The 21,028-nt window shown below is 36.9% G+C and overlaps 1 protein-coding gene across 4 annotated transcripts in view; it reads right to left on the reverse strand.

Moving 5' to 3' along the window:
- Positions 1-21,028, reverse strand: part of MAP1D (methionine aminopeptidase 1D) — a 294,689-nt gene that overhangs the window by 165,558 nt on the left and 108,103 nt on the right. For 2 of the 4 annotated variants that reach the window (XM_089797260.1, XM_089797258.1), the window contains exon 3: positions 16,009-16,249. In XM_089797260.1, coding sequence (XP_089653386.1) covers positions 16,009-16,249 — 241 coding nt within the window. The remainder of the gene's footprint in view (positions 1-16,008; positions 16,250-21,028) is intronic. The other 2 variants (XM_089797259.1, XM_089797261.1) reach the window with 1 other exon arrangement.

Consider the following 21,028-nt stretch of genomic DNA (forward strand, 5'->3'; position numbering starts at 1 on the left):
TCAAAAACACAAAAACAAACAAACTCTTCTGCATTTCCGTCTAGTTCTACAAGAAAACATTAATAAACAGGAAAAAACAAAAATAAAATAAATCTACAGCAGATTTCCAACAGATATCCATCAAGGATCTTTCAATTTCATCCCAATCATCAAGGATTTCCTTCAGGTTCTCTGCTTCCTGAGTCAAAGAAGAGATTAAGTTTCGCTCCACTTCATTCATCTCTTTGACACACCTAAGAACTGCAAATGATTCTGTAATAGCTCAAACTCCTTCAGAAATGATTTCCTGTATCCAAGACTTAGCGGCTTCAATCAGTTTCTCCCTTTAGACGTTTGAGACATAACAACAACACTCTGAGAAAATTGTTTCTGGATGACTTCATTTAGCCGAAAGACCTCTTGTTTCAATTGATTTTTCTTTTCCCAAAGTTCATGATTGCTCTTTGATCCATTAGCCAATGCATCTTGAGCATCTTGCAAACAACCCAAACGTGATTGCTTTCCAATTTCAACCTTAGTAAATTTGTAGTCAGAATGAACAAGTTCCTCAACAAGTTTATCTACCAAGGGCTTAGCAACTTCAACAAATTTGGTTTTATCAAAATCAAAAAAAATTCTAAAAACAATCTTGTCCTTCAAAGATTTGGATTTGGTCTTCTTAATAGGAACACTGTCCAGACGAACAACCACTTTCCTCCTCTTTGTTGTTATTTTTCTCAACCATGCAGGCAAGCTAAAAAAAATATCTGCAAAAGCAGGTACAGTTGAAGCCATTGGCATTGATCCTAATTGTATTTATGTTGTAATAGAGAAGTATTCAGTTTGCATAGTGTTGAAGGCATAGGAACATGTTGAGAAGACTTCATCATGAAAAGCTCAAATCCTGTCAAAGATGTATCAAGTTGGGAAACTTGACCACTGGTAAGAGTTGGAAAATCTTCAAAAACATTTGCTAAATGATCGTATCGTTCGTGCACAAGGACGTGAAGAGCAGCAAAGGAAATAGGAAGTCATGATATTAACCTCCGAAACTAGAATGGAAGAAGTGAAAACGATGGAGAATGAATCCACATCATCATCAACCTTCTGCAAAAAAGGCTCTTCATGTATAGAAGATGTACAAGCTTGTGTAGGCTTTGGAGGAGATACGATCGTGATTTCCCCTTCTTCATCTGAATCTCTTTTATCAAATTATGTTTCCAATTCCTCTTCTGATTCTTCCGCTGATTCTTGAATTGGCTCAGGAACTTGAAATGGATTAGCTCCTTTTCTGCCCTTCAATTTGAATTTGACGAAAACCTTAGCATTGGAAGATGAGGCACCATCTTTCCCTATGATTTCTAATTGACTTACTGCTAGGAGGACCAAAACTTCCACAATCCAAGCCCATCTTAGGATTTACTCTTTTGAGGCCTTCACTTTTCAACCATTTATTGGTGTTTACCAAAATAGATTGAAATCTATCCATGATAGACATACCTTTCTTTTGTAGCCATTGAATAGGAAAAGGGCACTTCTTATCAAAGTCGGCTTGATGATATTCCAAATCAAGGATGTTGCCATCATCTTCAATTTGGAAATCTAAAGGAATTTCCAACATGTTAAAATCAAATCTCTACTGCAAGGTTAATTTGCAGTAGTTCGTCTTCATGATTTCAAGTTCTCTCCTCATATCCTCGATGGGATGAACATGAGGGTAGGCTCTTTTCATCTGAGAATTCATCTCTCGTAATCAAAATCGTATATGGCTTTGAACTTCTTCAAGGTAATCAATTGTAACTCTGCTTCCATGTTCTTTGTATTAGGAACTGAAATGATAGAGTAATTACCAATAGCCAACAGTTTAGCTGAGGTAATGCCAAAATCAGGCCTATGCAAAGCATGTTGATCACTTTGTACGTCCATGAGCTGTCTAACTAGCTCCAGCATGATGATTCGATCTGTAACACACCTAAGTAAGGTATGTGGCTCACCTTTGAAATATCCAACTCTCAAATATGTGATAGTGGGATACTGAAGAAAAATACAGTTGTATCGGTTCACACTTTCCCATGCTACATCAGATACTCTTTTCATAGATAATTGCTTCTTGAACAAGCACCAGAAATGTCCAAAAAAGGCATCTTGAACTCTTCTATAATGGATTTACTATTTGCCAAAGTGATTTGGTCATAATAATCCCAAATAGGGACCTAAAGACGACCTCCCTTGGTTGAAAGACTAGAGAAAGATCCCATGTCAGCAGCAATGTATACAAGATAAGAATTTATGTAGAAGGGCACTGATGTTCCCACATTGCATATTTGCTGCCAAATTGCAGTACTGATGAGTTTTCCCCAAAAAGATGTGTTCTTTATTCTCCATAATTTGAAATCTGAACTTATACATTCATGGCTCGAAATCAGTAGAATCTAAGGGCCCGTTTGGATCATGGATATCACCAAGAATTAGAATTTGCAATTCTAAAAAAATTGTAATCCACTGTTTGGATCGACAAAGCAACAATTAGAATTGGAGAAAAATAGAATCTCGTATCCTCATTTATCCCTCAATTCGAGGATTTGGTCTTCCTTCCAAATAGTTGGTATTGCTCAAATACCTATTTTAATTCCAATTTTACAAAAACAAAGATTCTAAATTAATGAAAGAAACTTTTATTTGATGTCCGCCATAGACCTATTTTGGTCTGCTAATATCCGTTGCCGCTTTTGCTCACAATTTTATTTGAGCAGCAATCTGTTCCATTCGCCCAGTCACTATAAATATTATCGAGGTGTGCCAATGCTTTAATGAAGACTCTACGCAAATTTATTCCCTGTCCGGATATATGTAAGCTAATTAGAAACTTTGTTGTCGATGGGTATAGCTGTGTACTGGGTTGTTACCATCATTCCACTATTAACAATGATAACTAGCACCTTAAGAAACTGCGTTTCCATTTTGCAAGCGAAAAACTAAGTAGGCTCGACAATAATCTCGATAAAATTGTGGCCGTTTCAGAAAAATCACAATCACAAAAGCGTTCTAGAATTGTTTTGGAATTTTGAGGTGAAGGCTGCAATGAAATTGAATATTCATGGAGGGGGAGGCCATTAGTTTTCAATTCTTCTTATTGAAATTGTTAAATTGATTTTATCTTTTCCTAAAACAATTTTTTTTTATAGTATACCAAATATTGGTTCATGATATAATGTTCTTGTATCTGATATTTTCCATGCAATTCTTCTTCAGTAGGTGATGCATATTCTTGAGATAAATTATCAAAAATTTGATAAGGACCAAAAATGTTATCTCCAATTTTTACAATTTGTTTCCACCACAACTACTAAAAATTGCTTATTTTAGTTGGTATTCCAATTGCAGAAATACGCAACCAAACGGCGGAAATGTGTATCCTCATAATGAATTTTTGGTGAACCAAACAGTCCCAAATCAAATCCTCAAAATAGTAATCTGGATTTCAAGTTCCAGAATCCCAAATCAAGGTTTCTGAATGCCAATTCCCAAATCATATTCCAGCAACCAAACGGGCCCTAAAGGCCACAAATCCTACTGAGAAGGATGATGAGATCCTTATATTCTTGTTTGAAGTTTGACCGATGAATGGTCTTTGGCCATCTAGAGAAGTTGCTTCTCTTATTGTCTAATCATCAAAGGTTGACATACTTCTAATAATTACCCTTTTACTCATTACAACATGCCAATGATGAATCTTTCGTCAAATCAGCACATTCTGCTTTATATGGAACTTTGAAAATTTGCTCAATGACCTCAGGGTCAACGCTAATGATAACCTTGTCATCAGCATCTTTCATATTCTTCTTCTTGGGAGTAAACCGTCATGCACATCCAAGAATGAAATCAGGTTCTATAGCCGCCATGGGAAATGTGGACACCAGGTGAATGTTGCTTCTCTTAATACGCTTCATTTCATGACTAGTTGGAGCTTCAACTCTTTGTAGAAAATCAATCAAATCCACACGATTAATCTTTGTGTCCATTACATTATCCAAAATAGAAATGACTAAAGGAGCTGCATGAGCCAATACCTTACCATATTAAATATTTCATTTTGCCTTTGGATTTGGATAACGAGGACATGTCTTGTGCTTGCGTTGCAACACACAAATCCCAATACACAAATATGTCATTAGAAGGAATCTCCACACAAGTTGAATCTGGATCAGCAGTGAAGGTTCGAAAATGGATTGGAGACTTTGCAAATCCAACAAAGTGACTTTAAGAGAGAACATATGCATATGCAATGGGGTGAGGAATGAAATGAACGGAAAGCAGAATGAAATGGTATGAAGGTGAGAAAATGGAAGATGAAAACAAATGGAATGGAAAGAAAATGTACTACAGAAGGTGCTCCAAGTTTATAATGGATATAATGAGCCTCTAGTTGATTGTCTTGAAGAACTTGTGAATAGAGTTATGCCACAGGTGCCAGCGAGAACATCTCGAAGTAGACAGGAATCAGGATTCAGTTCCAGGATTCACTATTTGGTACCGTGTGCAGCATGAAGAAATCCTTGTCATTTTGAACAAAGTAATCAAGGAAACCACTGCATTGCATAAGTTAAAAGTTGTTGCAATGTTGAGCACATGGAAAAACTTTTAAGCAATGCTTTGCAGCTCGATATGATGCTCATAAGAACAGTATAATTACCTTGGTGAAGGAACTCCAAAAGCCACAAGGACCATTCAAACACTATGCACTATGCTCTGAGGCCAAGGGATTTAAAAGGACAATAGGCCGCAAGGCAATCCACAGCTTGAGAGTCTGAGATAGGTGAGGCGGTTTCAAACAAGGGAGACGCCACGGAAGCAAGCCGTGAGCTTGGAAGGAAGGCCCTGCCGCCAAAGATGGGACTGCCACAAGAGGATGACTCGCGAGAGAAAGCCAACGAATCAAGAAAACCTCGGTTAAATTCTCCCTTCTCGTCCCACCAGTTGCACGGATTCGATCAATCGATCCATACAATTGAAGAAGTTTACCGTTGGATCGAACGATCAACGAGCTTCAAGAAGTTATGGGAGGAGTCCTATCTTTTAGCTTGAATTCAGTGCAAACAGGCACTGTTGTGTACAATAAAGATCAGTTTGTGAGGCTATGGACGATTATCAATAGTGCCCGCAAGGAGAATTCGGTATGATTTCAGCGAGAGGATTCGATCCCTTGACGTTCAAATGTGGAATCCAAGGGTAAGAGTGTTAAGGTCTACATGCGTCAGGTTGGAGAGGATTGGCCAGAGGAGAAGGTCACTGTGTTTTTTGGCACACAAACTGGAACTGTCGAGCGCTTTGCTCAAGCAATTGCAAAGGAAGTCAAAGTAAGATACAATGGCAAAGCGGTTTGGCAGTTGATCTGGAGAATTATGGAGTCACGGCATGAACGAGAAAAAAAGAGAAACAGTTTCAAACAAATATCCCACATTTGTCCAGATTGGAGATTTTATAGTGTTTAAAATCTTGGGTGCTCAGGTGTAATGTGTCTTCAAAGACACATAATATGTGGTGCCAAGTTTGGGTGTAGGGGCCTGTAGGGTCCAAAGTCAAAATATTTTGACTCGTTAACTACTCGTGACTCGTGTATGACTAGAAGCTTCTTTCAAAGACCTTACGCTGCTACGATTGCCCCGTATGGGCAAAAAGTGAAGTTGTATAACATTACGATGCTACAGGAGAGAGCTTCCACCATGAGATCACGAGGTGAGTTTCAAAGACCTTACGCCACTACGGTTACCCCATACGGGTGGAACGTGAAGTTGTATAACATTACGATGCTACGGGAGAGAGCTTCCACCATGAGATCGCGAGGTGAATTTCAAAGGCCTACGCTCTTACGAAAATGGACTTCGTCGTGAGATCAAAGGAGGAAAATTTAAGCCCTACGCTCTTACGAAAGATGTGTAAGAGCATAAAGATGATTTTCAATGTGGAAATGCGTAAGAGTGTAAAGGATTAAGAAGATTGCAAGCGTTTCTACCAGACTAACGTGACTTGCAGCAAGTCACGCGAGTCAACGAGTCACGACCACTGAACCGATTCATAATGACCCATGACTCACAAGCAACGAGTCAGGTGGCGTGACTTGCCTGACTCGGGCAGCTTGACCCAGCCGCGGCAAGCAGAATTCGGGTGGCTTAAAATAATAATTTTTTCATTTTTTTTAATGTTTTTTTCTTCTTCCTCACTCTTATAACCCTAAAAGGGCTTCCATAACACTCTATTGTGAGAAGGAGAGAGAGAGAGAGAGAGAGAGAGAGAGAGAGAGAGAGAGAGAAGAGAGAAATAGAGTTTCCTTGTTTTGCAACCCGCTGAAAGGAAGAGGCGAAAAGCTTGCATTTGTAACATTGGAGCTTGCATTTAGATCATCAAAGAGTTTATAGGAGCTCTTCTCAACACTTCCTAAAGCATTTGAAAGAGCTAAGACTTGATTTTTTAGATTTTGATGATTTCTTTCTCTATGCTTACGGGTTTTTTGGATGAATTTTTTTTGTTTGTTTATGAGTTTTTTACTTTAGATCTTCATAAAATACAATGCTTAAATGGTAATATTTGGTCTAAAATGTCTTATTGCAGCAACCTTTACATTTTTCCTTACTCATAATGGCTTTTGGAGGTAAAAAAACCGAAGCTCTCTAAAGGCAATAAAAAAGATGAGTGTTGGAAGTTCACCATAGACATTCCAGGTAGAACTAGAACTCAAAAAAAATGCCTATTTTGAAAAACCATTAATAGTGGGGGGATAAATAGATTGAAATACCATATTGTTGGCATACGTGGTCATGATACTGAGCCTTGTAGAGCTGCAACTATTGAGGCTCAACGTTTTTCTTATGTAGCCTTGGAAAAATATGAACAAGAAAAACAATTTGAAAAAAAAAAATTAGAAGAGTTAGCTCAAATTGGTTCTAGTTCCCTTCCATACTCCTCTGGAAATGTTTCTGAGTCGGTAGGTCGTGTTGGAGAAGGTTCTTCCCTTCCCCCCTATCCTCCTAGTGCTTTTGTTGCTCGTTCTTCTTCTACATCTATTCCTTGCACTGCTACTGGTGCTGCAGCTGCTACCCCTTCTAGTAGTACTAGCTTTACCTTTCGTCCTAGAGTCACAAAATCTAGGTTGGACAATTTTTTTGTACCGCGTTCCACTCCTGGCGCACAACCCTCACTTGAGAGCTTGGACTAGAATAGGGAGATACATGAAGCTGGAGTAAAAACAATTTGTAAGTTTTGGTTTTTTTGCAACATTACATTTATAGCAGCCAGGTACTTCAACTTCATTTATATTTGATTGTTTTACGTTTTAAAATTTAAAATTTAAATTCAATTTTATACTTTTAACTTGATGTTCAAAATTTGAAATATGCTTATTAAAATGTTTTTATAAATGTAATAGGACTCTTTATTGGCAGGGGATGATTGATGCAGTTTCCATCTGTGGTGCGGGGTTCAAAGCCCCCACTGAAGATGAGTTGAGTGGCTCCCTCTTACTAGATATGGTTGAGGAGATGAAACCTGAGTTAGAGGACTATAAAAAGATTTGGAGCCATAAGGGGTATACCATTATGACGAATGGGTGCACAAATAGGAGGAATAGGACCCTCCAAAATTTTCTTGTTTCTAGCGGAGGTAATTCATCATCCTCTACTTCTTTAATTCTAAAATTTAATGTATTATTGAATAACAAAAATTTTTTTTTATTGACTATTGATTCTAGAAAGATAATTATTTTGTTTAATTTTCACTTTCAGGATCCACCTTGTTTTTGAGGTCTATAGATGCTTCCTCACATGTGAAAAATGCAAAATTCTTATGTGAGACTATTGAGGAGGTCATAAGGGAAGTGGGGGAACAGAATGTTGTCTAAGTGGTGACTTATAATGCAGCTAATTATGTTGTTGCAGGTAAAATTTTAACTTCTAACTTTCTAAGCTTTAAAAAATTTGTTTTAGTTTTTCATTAAATTTGAAAATTAAAAGTTTTTTAATACATCAAAAATTTTCATTGTTCACTAACTAATTTAAAATTGTTGCACGAAAACTATTGATGGAGAGACACCCAAAAATCTTTTGGACTCCATGTGCGGCCCATTACTTCGACCTCATGTTAGAGGATATTGGCAAAGATTGTATGGGTGAAATCATGTGTTACCAAGGCCAAAAATCTTTGGAAGTTCATCTATTATTATGCCTCGGTCCTCAGCACTATGAGGCAATACACGAAGGGAAAGGAGTTGGCTCGTCCTGGTATCACAAGATTTGCCAAGTACATTTGGACCATTCAAAGGCAGACACATGGCATCAATGAACTCGAAGAAATAGAAAGGAATATAAAAACTCAAAATTCAAATATTTTCAACGCTCAGAGTTTAAAATGGTTTAAAAGATTTAAATGATTGAATGTTTCTATTTAGTTTTTACTATATAATCATTTTTATTTTTATTTTTAGCGCTGTTCACAGTGTGGAAGCAAAAATTTTGAATCAGTCTCAGGGGCACGATTTTCATCCAAATTATGCAATATAATATACCGTTTGAATCGGCAAAGGACAAACTTTCCATTTCTGCAGTCAATGTTTGTGCAGGTGTTAACCAGAAGTGGCTATAGGAAAAAATGTAAATTTTGGGCCTTCTTGGTGAAACTGATGAAAATTCAAAATGCAGTTACAAGATTGGTAAAACCTGGTGAAGATGTAGTAAAAGTTGAATTTGGTTACCTTCAATCCGTTTAAAATCAAATTTTTACTAGCATATCATGAAGCTTTCAGATTGTTGGCAAACAGAATGGTTTTCATCATTGAATAGGACATATTTCAAGTCAGTTATAAGATAGTGATGAAAACAAAATTAGATCAAATGGGTAGAAAGAGAAAAGAGTTTTTGCAATAGAAAAGGATGAAATTTCAAGTGGACACATGTCGTCTTTAGATCTAATCTAGGAATTCACTCCTTGTCTATATCTTTCTTTCTTTCATCCATTGTAAGAGGTCGGTAAAACAGAAGCCATGATTTTATGGCCCTTAATGTGTAGTTTGTCGTATCGATGAAGTTGTCTACGAGTTGGAACTTCTAGAGGGGAACCGTATTCATAACGTTTTTCATGTTTCCTTCCTAGAGAAAGTTGTGGGACAGAACATCACGATAGCTACAGGTTTACCACCACTCAATGAAGAAGGAAAGCTCAAATTGGAACCAGTCGAGATTATTGAAGTACATTAGAAGACCCTGTGGAACCGAACAGTGAAGGAATATTTGTTGCCCTGCAAACACTTGTTGTTGGACAACGCAACCTGGGAAGGCAAGCACATTCTACAACATCCAGCATTGCGTTTTCTTGAGGACAAGCAAAATTTGGGACAGGAGGCCTGTAATATCTCAATCATAAAATAGTTAATTAATCAAATATTTGTTAATGGGACGATTGATTTAAAATATCTCGAACCCATTTTAGTTTTGTTTCCATAGGTAGGTGTGGCCATTGGCTATCTTTGTACACCCTCGAAAAGTTTTCCTGACAAGTATTTAAGCACGGCTTGTAAGTAGTCGTAGGTATACAATTTGGATTATTTTCTTTGTACTACAAATTCCTGTTGGAGTTCTCTGTTGTTTGTCATTTCGAAAGTGAAAGACCTTCCCTATTTGGTTTGTCGGTTCCAGTGGAATTCAACCCTCACCCTATTTTGTCGCCTGTAACACTTCGCTTGGATCTAGCAAATCAGAGCACCATCTTTTGGCAATTATTAATTGAAGGATTATTCGTGTTCAAATCTTTGTTTGGTTTTATTTCATGATTTATAAGTTGTTGGCTTTCCGTTCGTACTCCATTAGCTATTCACGACACCCAACACACCCTCTGTGCCCCATAACCAAGCCATATGGCTTGCTATTTTCCCCATTCACCATACAATCTACACTTTGCCTTACCGTACGGCCAAAACACTCTACCGTATGGCATCTTCTGCCCCTCTTAACCATATGGCTTGCACCGCATCTTCTCCACGAGACCATCTCCTTGTATCATTTGTACAGTCATCCCCTTCATACCATACGGCCATTCATAACTACCGTACAGCCAACTTCATAGTACCATATGGCCAACATTGCATCTATGTGGCCCAACTTGTGTATGAATATCATTGCCCTTGACACACCGTACACCACAAAACCGTACGACCTCCATTCTCTCTGCACGTAGTGGAAGAAAAATCTTTTCCAGAGGAGACATCGGTAATGATCATTATAGCCCATTGCCAATCACTCCTAAGGTCTTCAGTCCAGGATTTTCATATAGTCTCACAATTAGATTAAAAACGTAGGACACCATGTAGAATTGCTTTTGAAGTTGTATTGTCCTTAGTTGCAACTCTAAATTTTCACTTATAATTCTAGCCCAATCAAATTTTCTCATTCCATTTTCAATTTCATAAATAAAATAGTACATCCGATTCTCGAATCGCACACCTTGAGCCACGCCCATGATTCGGCTAAGAAGCACAATAAGGTCGCTATACTCTTACTTGAAATCTGACTTGGTGAGCTTTGACAACTTGGTAACACCCTTCTTGCCTTCATATAGCCAATTCTTCTTTAGATGATTGAAGTAGGCATCCTAATTATCCTAAAAGAACTTAGCTGCTTGATCCATCATTACCACTGTCATTCCTTTATTTTGAGTAACATTGAATACTTCTTCGACCACTTGTTCGTTGATGTTAGACAACACTCTCTCCCTTCATCAAAAATGATGGACTTGGTCACAATATCAAATCGGGATGCATAATCCATTACCAATTCCGGACAAGGCAAGGTAGGAGGGAAAGCCGCCGCATGCACAATTCCGCTCTTGTAGATCTTCTTCGCCATGGGGGATTGTCCTTCGTTCAACCTATCCTTCAACTATACCATGTCCACCGTGCCAGTTTTGGTATCACTTATTCGCCTCACTTACAAGAAGAAAGCTATCTTAGGTATCATGTCTCCCTTGTTTTTTTTGGTATTCGTTCCCTTTGGATTCTTGTTTATACTAACATCCACCATCCTAAACACTTATTTCTGCCTCTTCATTCTAAATGATATGGACTACACTTATAAATCTCCCAACTTCTTTCTATTGATGGAATCTAGCTTATTTGCCTCTCCAAATCCTATCTCTACACTTATAATCGCCTCTCCAACCTAAGGGTGGGACTACCACTTATTTATGCCTCTTCATTACCTTAAGTTGGATGACACTTATATCTCCCAACTTCAATCTTAGGGTGGTCTAGCTTATTTCTACCTCTCCAAATGTCCTATCGTGAAATCTACACTTATATCTCCCAACTTTAGCCTATCTACGGAAATGATGAAGGGGTGGATGAATAATGCAAGAAGAAGATAAGGGAAACAAACCAAGCAAGAACAAGGAATAAACAACGCCTTTAAAACCAATCTTCACCCCTAAAAATGAATGAGAATCTTACCTTAAATCTACTTCCTATCAACAATCGGGCCTCTTCAAGTTCAGATCTGATCTCAGAAAATTCAGTCCTCCTTGCAAATAATAAATCTCTAGCGAAAATCGGAATTCACTAACCTTGTCTCTCTTGAAAATTCTCCATTATGCAAAATCAGATCTCATGCAAATTCTGCCCCCTTGTTAAATTCACCTAGCTCTACAAAAATCAGACTTTCCAAGACAACCTCACTGCTCTTTAACCAATTTCAGAGCTTCAAAATCACCTAGCTAAGGCAAAAAAAATCACTGCCCTACGAAATCACAATCTCCCCAAGCAAAAATCGCCAACCTCCAAAATTTTGCCCTCAAAATTGCACCTCTGCAGCAAATTTGGGCCTCCAAACAAATTCGCCTAGGGCAGAAAAGAAATCTGCTCCTCACATAAAAAAAATGCCCCTCAAATGAAGAAAGTCACTGCCCACAAGAAGGAAAACTGCTGCCAAAAATTGGAAAATCATACTTCACAATCAACCATGCTCCCCTTCCAAACAAATTCGCTGCTCCATAAAATGGAAGAAGTTGGAATGAGAAATGAAGAGGAGCCTCTTCTTATACCAAACTTTTGCCTGCTTCAATAGGGCCTACTTGCATTGGAGGGAAATAAAATTAAATAAGGGTGTTTAAATTAGCCCAATTTGAAATTACCATAAGCCCTAACATTGAAATTTAATAAAAAAGTCATGTAGGCCTCCAATATAGCTTTAAGTCTTCCCCATTGTAGACCCAGTAATTTACCTTGAATTTCCCACCTCTTAGACCTTAAAATACATTGAATCTAACACACAAAGGGGGGCAAATTAAATTTCCAGATTACAAACACTCAGTGCAAAAATATGGTTTTACTTTCAATTTCACTTCCTTTTAAAATTTTGAAATCCCCCTCTAGACAATTCAATATCAACTTAATCAAATTTTGCACTTCAACCCAATTTCAATTTGCAATTAAAATAAATCCTTATTTGGCAATTCAATTTCATTCAAAATTCAATTTCACCATCAAAAAATCTCTTCACCATCAAATTTTTTTAGATTTCCAAAACAACTAAGTCCACAAAATCATTTTGAAAATGCTCAAGCTTATACAATTATATCAAATTTTCAAAAATCCATTTAAGTCCAAAATTTGCAAATTTGTCCTACCAGATATTATTTTAACCATCAAAAAAATGTTGTTGTTGAATTCTGTTTGGCTTAGGGACAAAATTACATGTTCTGAAAAATCAAGTTTAGCACCAGGTGAAAATAAACCGAATCGCTCCTAGAGACCAAGACATCCAAGGTGTAAATTTACCAATTCAAAACCTCTGGACAACTCTGAAAACTCACTAAGGCAAACAAAGACTTACAACACCCGCGAAAATTGTCAAGGCTTGATCGAAAAAGGGGGGGGGGGGTCCCCAAAGTTTTGAGGCGACGATGTGAAAACCTCACAACACATTTTAGATTTGAAATCTGCTTTAACCTTCTCTGAGATTCTTTCTTCCATAGCATCACTAAGATCATCAATTGCCACAAGTCGGCCTAGCAATTACAAATTAAATAAACCCCCTTGCATTAAATGCATATTTAAGCCACAAGTCTGCTCACAACAAACATTAAATACAAAATATTAACCCTCGTGTTAACCCGCAATTAATACGCGATAACTACACAAAGTACATAGGACAGGCCCCAAGCTTGCAACCATGATCAAATGCAATAGAAGAGATAACCAAGACCACATAGACTCTTAGATCGATCCACATTATGATCACAAGCTACATGCATTAGATGCACTAGGAACTCTAGTTGGCACCTACATACTGCCAAGCGTCAGCAAACTACCAAGCATTGCCAAGCAACCAACACGTGTCAAGCAGCCAACACATGTCGAGCATAACAGTGAGCGTCAAGCAACAATATCTGTCGATCTCTTCAGCGATCGAGCCTCTTCAATGACTGAGCACCTCAACCAACACGACTTTCAATAGTGACTGAGCACTGCTCTCTGGTGACCAAGTACACAACTACAAAACCAAATACCTACAACATGCAGGATTGCAACCAAGCCTAGGATGCCCCTACATCAAGGTGTACAAAGACACCTACTATGCTAGGAGGCGAACTGAGGCATAAAGGGTAGCAGCAAAGCAGGCTTGGGAGGAGTCAAAGAGGACTCGTGAGGAGCTAGCTATCAGGTTAGCAACAGTGGAGAGTGACTTGGTTAGCCAGAAGAGAGAGAGAGAGAGAGAGCAGAGCTCCTAGCGCAGTTGGAGAAGACGAAGACTCAGTTGACTCAAGGGAAGGAGTCTAAAGTGAAGTAGACCGAGCTAGTGAATATTACAGTGATGTTAGAAGAACATTAGAGGCACAGATGCAGGTGGAAGAGGATTTGAAGGTTTAGAATCAGTAGGTGTGTTCGTTACGAACACAATTGAACCCTTCAGCATCACAGTTACCACCTTCGGGAATGCTTCCTCAACCCCCTTCATCTTCATCTTAGTCTTTCTTCTTGATATGTATATACTGGAAGTAATAAAATGCAATGTCTCCATTTTGTTGTGTGTCATCAAGAGACGACTTTCTTTTTTATGGGGGATGATGTTGGTTGTAAAGTTGTAGTATCTTTCAAGGATAGTTAAGTATGTGTTAGGAAGTTGTTAATTAGCGCAAGGAGTTATGATGATGGTTGAGTCACAACCCTTTTGTTATCTCGGTTATCTTGCATTGCCGTGTGATGTACTTGAGAGAAGCATAAATGAAAGATACAAGTGGAAACATTGCATTCGTATTTACTCATGTGTTGCATTCCTAATTCCGTAGCATGTATTAAATTCAGTTTACTGTAACCAATAAACAGCCTTGATAGGAAAAGATGTTTATAGGTTCGCTGGCTATGACAATTGTGAATTGTGCACCAAGTATTGGATGGCAAAATGAAATTGATGCTTGTTTTCACATCCTTTGGGAAGGGTCAGGGCACTTCCATGTGGAAGTTGTGTGGATGACCATTAGGTCATGATCGTAATATCAACAGTTGAGTGGTAAAAAACCCTGATAGTACACTTTCTCCCCTAAGGATATCCTAATCTAAGAAGGGTAACAAAGATTAAACCATCAAGCTTATTAGGTTCAAAGATTTAAACTTATCAGGTTCTAAGGTTTATGCTTTGACAGTTATTTCAGTTAATGCTTTCTTTGTTTTAGGAATTAAGAAATGGAAAAATTGTTTATTTCCTCTTCGTGTAAAATCAATTATTGAATTGTTTCCTTCAGCATTCGAGAAATAAAAATTGTTAGTTTAACTGCCTTTCATGTGAAGTTAGAAAAATTATCTCTCTTTCAGTTAATAAATGAACGTTCAGTTATTTATATTCATGTGAAAAGGATAGCAGTTACTTTTGTTACTAAGGATAAAAGATTAGTTTAATTTCCCAAGAATTGTTTATTATTTAATTTTATTACCTGGTAGTTATATTGGTAAGTTACAGTTTTGATTGGACAATAAGAGATCTCAAAAGAGTTTTCCTTATTAGTGAACAACCAAAATAGATCTGAATTATAACAAAGAGAAAACTACAAGTTCAACAGATTGGAGGCATAAGTAGCCATCTAGACCATAAATCATTAAGGTGTTTCTCTCTTTTGTTCATAAAGACTAGATAGAAAGTTGAATTTACATAAAATTCTGATAGTTGCAATCCTTATATAGATATGTCATGCCGGAATAAACCTAAACTTATAACCAACATTAAACACAGTAAAAAATTTGAAGTTCTTATGGTTAAACCTAAACTTATAACCAACATTAAACACGGTAAAAAATTTGAAGTTCTTATGGTTAGTCCTCGAGTACTCTGAATTCTCCATGATGACTAGAATCTTGCTTTATGATAGAATTGGCTAAGTATAATAGAAATGTTTACATGTATTCTCCGTGCAGTATGTAGTAGTTCAGTAAATACTGACATGCCATTAAGTTTTATGTGTAAATATATCTGAGAATAATCAAAAATTACTTCAACCATTCCAATGTATAATACAAGCAATAATTACTTTCAAGTTTGTCATGTACGTTTAAGAAACCATGCCAGAAAACGATTCATGAAACTTAAAGTAAAAGGATTACTGAAAACATGTAACATACAGTTGATTCTTAAAACAAATATTAGAAGAACAGAGTTTCACACAATTGATCAGACATCCTTCCTAAGTGTGGTCAACCTCAACAGAATTGCATGGAATCTAATTGAAGCCAGGTGAATGTATCAGGTGGATTTGGTGAAATGCGTAGTCCATAAGTTTAGGATCTGAGTCGAAGGAAATTTGATCCATGCAATGTAACCCTCCCACTTGTGTTTCTCAAAGTTTCCACCAACAAGAAAAGGGCTTACTTGAAGATGAATCTTATGCCTGATTCAAATTTTGATTGTATATCTAGGATACTTGTATGGTTCTTAATAACTTATCAATGAAAAATCATTCAGAACAAATAGTTTGATTGAAAGCTTGTCGACTAAAGCATACCTTGACCAATGTTCCAGCATATTCCAGGACACGAGCAGCAAGCTGTCCTGAAGCTCTCATACGTGTTATCCCCTCAGCATTCTGTATTTGTGTTCCATATGCAACTTCAGGTAAAAATTTTGAATCCACATAAGGTGGCTTTAGTATATGGTCTGGAACAGGTAATGGAGGTGATACTTTTCCAGCCTTTAATCTAGCATATGTATGTTGCCACTCTAATTGTTCTTGCTCTCGGTTCCTGCTGAAAGTCAACAATCTAGGAAATAACCATGCTGTAAAACATGACTTCTAAAATCATAAGCTCTGTATGAGCTCTGACAAGATTAGAAAAATGTGAAGTTGCTCACTGATGTCAGCTAGTACAAATTCAGTATTTTGCGCTAATGTTACTTAACAAAGATTCACAATAAGTGCAAACAAAGCTCTTCTAATAGAAACATCTTCATTTAATAGAACCAGTACAAAGCATCCAAGAAAGCAATCGACTTAAACGTTATTCCATTGAGAAAGATGTAACATCCCCCTCTAAAGTAATATTAATTATAAATAATATTGAAATTTGAAAATAAATAAACAAATAATATAATGGAGTTCAATACTATTTATTGAATAATATAACTAAACACAATATCAATACTTGAAGGAATAAGGACAAAGCCTACTCTACGTGTCATACTAATGTCCACAGTGGCATACTAGTCTACTTCTAAAACAATAAACAGATTATTGCTACCAGGCATGGAGCAAACAGCATCTCGTGAAGGAATGTGACTTCCCTCATACCATCGTTAGGCTCTGGGATAACAGGTATATAAAACTGAAGGCATCAAAAGAAACAAGAAGATTATCAAAAAGATCAAAAGTAGATAAAGGGAATGCAAATAAGCATATAAGAAAGAAGGCAATGGAGAATATCATTAGCCTAAACTGTATATATATTGTCAGCCCAAACGGCTTATACAACCAGTAACTGGCAATGGTATACAAAGCTGCCAAAGTATCAATAAATAATTCCAGTCGGCTTCAATTCTTATAATCGGACATTGATGTATCTATAACACCAAGGGAGGATACTCTATTAATAACACAAGACTTGTGTAACTCCAAGTTAAGTATGCTATACATTATAATAATTAGAATATATTCGCCTAAATAATATCCATGCTCAGTCCCATTATAAGTCCAGGCTACAAGGAATACATTGGATAAAACATGGGAAAGTCTTGTATGAATCCAGCCAATGGGCTATCTCGAGATGGGTAAACGGTCAGCATCTCCAAATGCCTCGAGGACCTGTCCAAGAGACGCTTAAGGGCTTGGATCCACAAAAACCTTGAGGGAGACCGTTGAGTTTGGTCTCAAAGTGACCTATTGTATCTGAATATTCCTCCCAGCCAGAGCTATAATTGGAATAGCATGAATCCTAGCTTTCTCTTGATTTAATGATAATATTAAATTAAACAGCATACAATTATAAAGAACCTATTCATATACAAATACATGACTCACAAGGGGTCATTACAAATTATAATGAATCCATTCATATATAAATAGACGACTCACAAGGGGTCATCACAAAAGAACAATATATGTTTATTAGTTATTAAACTTATGTTTATTACCATGTCCTCAAAACATTCACAAGCAAGAGTAAGCAAAAATACAACCATCCCAATACAAGCATGAGTAGATATCAATATAACCATCCCAATGTAATGTTTCGATTAAGCTTATAGTTCAAAATCTACATATATATGTGTGTGTGTGCAAACTAAATGATCCAGAGGTAAAAGGAAAAATCGGCCTACTGTTTAAACTTGATGAGAAGCAATTTATGACTCAATGAAGCACCCAATAGTGGGATCTCAACAGAAAGTAAAGAATTATAAGCACTGAAGGAAAAAATATTAAGGAATGATATGATACTTAATTGTGGATTGTGCCCTACCATTAAGCCTTAAGGCTTTTGCTCCTTAGGATTAGCCGGCAAATTGCTTCAAGTCTATGTAATGAGATGATAAAGTTACTTTCATTCATTGTAAAGAAAGACTTAACAAATGTACATTAATATATTGATGGAAAAATGCCCAATAAGCACCATGAATAAACAATTTAAAACATTTAATCACTCAGAGTGTTGAGGACCTAAAAGAGTGAAAGAAAGATGCTTTTTCCTGGTTTTGAACTTTTGACACAGTGCACAGGACAGATTCAAATTAAAGAGCTCTTGATTTAGTTTACAAAGAAGAACAAGGGCTTTTATCAATTTCCTTTTTCTGAATTTTTTTACCATACATGCCGGAAATGAGTTTTTGACACCTTTAACATGGAGCTACCAAAGAATGCATGGGGAAAAAGATGGACAAATTGTTATATAGTGTGAGAGATTCAAGAATCTTGTTTGAAAAAGCTTCAAAGCACTACAAGGATGTTACATAAAAAACTCTCCAGTCTATTTTCATGGATATTTGTAAGTTGTCTGTAGTAACAGAGCTACAAGAATCATGTGGAGTTTTGACTCCGATCTAATCATGCTGTGTCATCAAGTAGGATGCCAACTCTCACACTTTGATGATTTTCTGTTTGTAGTTCTAAACTAGAGAGATGATTAGTGTGCACATACAAAATATGAAGCTATTACAAAAGATGGCAGTGTCATTTTCATAAACACGCACATAGTGAAAGGGAAGCCTTTTACTATTCTAACAAAGCATATTTATAATATGTGCTTGGAATTTCTAAAGCAGCTTCTCAATGTATACAATATCTATATGACTGGTTTTCTTTCCCAAACACACTCTATGCAAATATAATAATTTAATATTACAGTTAGATATACCTATTTCTAACATTGTACCAAAGACTATAGTTCAAGCCCAAGCAACATAGCGCAAAGCAGTGTTCCATGAGGACGCATCACCAAAAAAAAACTAGCATCCCTATAGGGGGTTATTTCCGACACTTGGGAAATAGGGGCAGATGTCCCCTGACAAAACCACCTCTACCACCTCGAAGATGGACACTCCTAGGTTGCTTGATATATGCAACATGCCATTACATACTAAACACAACCTTCAACTTCACAAAATTAGTTTGTCTTTCATTTGGCACGTGCAAAGATGATATATTGCAGATTTTACCTTGAGAAATGCAATCCACCTCAATTTATATATCAGTGCCACCCCTCCATGTGATGTCTCAGCATAAATGTTGTGGTGGTGCGGGTTCAAAGCATTTGCATCAAATAAATACACATGCAACGCAAGTTGGGGAGCCCGAGTTGCCTTGAGGAGACATTTTCAAACATGGAAAATCACTCCAACAAGTGCGATCTGCACTTAGTAAGACATTTTCAACAATAATGGTGTAATGTCCCCTTTTTAACATTCATAGCATGATGTTGTCGTTAGCCTATTTCCCCACGGTCCCATAGGCTAACCAGGACATCAAAAGGGCTTAGAGGCCATTTGGCCTAGATAGTTTCAGTTGCAAGTCTTTCTGAGGGGTTTTGAGGCAACTTTGGGCATACTTATTATTTATAGTAAGTCATCTTGGGCATGGGTGGACATCCAGTGGCAGTGGTATGTCGATGGTAATTGTTTAAAATCGGCAAGAAGACTTGTTTATCATTGATAAGATTTGTTTTGCATTGATAAAGCTATTTTATAAAGTTAAATTTAAATATTTAACTTTATTAATACATAGACTATAGTTTGTGCGAAATATTTATATTAAAAGAGTCCTTTTTATTTTATAACACATTGGAGACATAAGTTACATAAAGGGAGTTATGTTTTATCCCACATTCAGAAAACGAAGGATGGAGCTCTTGTGAGAACACTATAAAAGAAATGGAAGAGCTTCTTTTAAGCATGGTTGGAAATATCAAAGAAATTGGAGAATTTTCTGGAGGTTATGTCTCAATAGTTTGAAGGACGAAATCCCTTCAAGCTGAAAATCTTGACGCCATTGAAAGATATGGTCTTGAGATTCAACAAGGTAGCAATCCAAAAAAACAGAAACGAAAAAGCGGAACCGAAAAAGCAGGCGAAAAAAGCAGAATCGAAAAAGAAAGCGGAAAAAGCGAAACTGAAAAAGCAGGCGGAAAAGCGGAATCGAAAAAGCAAGCGGAAAAAGCAGTTCGAAAAAGTAAAGCAAAAGGGGCAACATTGAAGGAAAATTATTACAGCCATCGACAACCAGGTTCCCTTGTTAGTATTGTTTTTTTAGGGTATTATAAGTTTCAGCTGTAAGTGTGCATTATACCAGCATTGTCATTTTGGCAATCCACGTAAATGCCAAAGTCTTGGCCATATTTCCTGAGCATTGTATTAGAAATTTGATTGCAATCAAAAAGATAATAGTTGCTGGTGTCATTTAAGCAATTCAATCTCATTATTTATCAGCTAGATAGTTTGCATACCAACTGTTTGCAAAAATGCCAGTTGGCTGTAGGTGTTCTTTTCTCATGCTTAGATCATAATATATGCACTGAATATTGTCAAAATTAGGAGCACACTCATATTAGGTCATTGTGTAGTTCATTGTAATCTTCTATCACTAGATTCTCATTGATGCAAATTGGAAAAAGTCATTTAAAGCAAACTGAAATACTATATCAGTCATATGTCTCTTGCAGGTGAATTGTTTGACAAAATTCTTTGAGCCTTCAATCAGCATCTTTGAGAGCAGATTTGAGGAGGGTTATTACAGTGGTATCAAAGCTTGCTTGCAAAGTGTTTGACGAAATGTCAAACAACTGAAGTATAAAGATTTTTGGTGTTAAAAGAAGTTATAACCTATTGGGGTCATTACAGTGGTATCAGAGCTTGCTTGCAAAGCGTTTGACGAAATGTCAAACAACTGAAGTATAAAGATTTTTGGTGTTTGAAGCAGTTATAACCTGTTGGGGTTATTACAGTGGTATCAGAGCTATAAGTCCTGCCATCCTGTGGAGGTCTTATAGGGAATTTGGATTAGCCAGAGAGAGAAAAATGTTTGACAAAATGAATGCCGGTCC

This window comes from Cupressus sempervirens, chromosome 8, assembly GCF_028749045.1.
Source record: "Cupressus sempervirens isolate cs-2001-9-10 chromosome 8, ASM2874904v1, whole genome shotgun sequence".
Taxonomy (NCBI): Eukaryota; Viridiplantae; Streptophyta; class Pinopsida; order Cupressales; family Cupressaceae; genus Cupressus; species Cupressus sempervirens.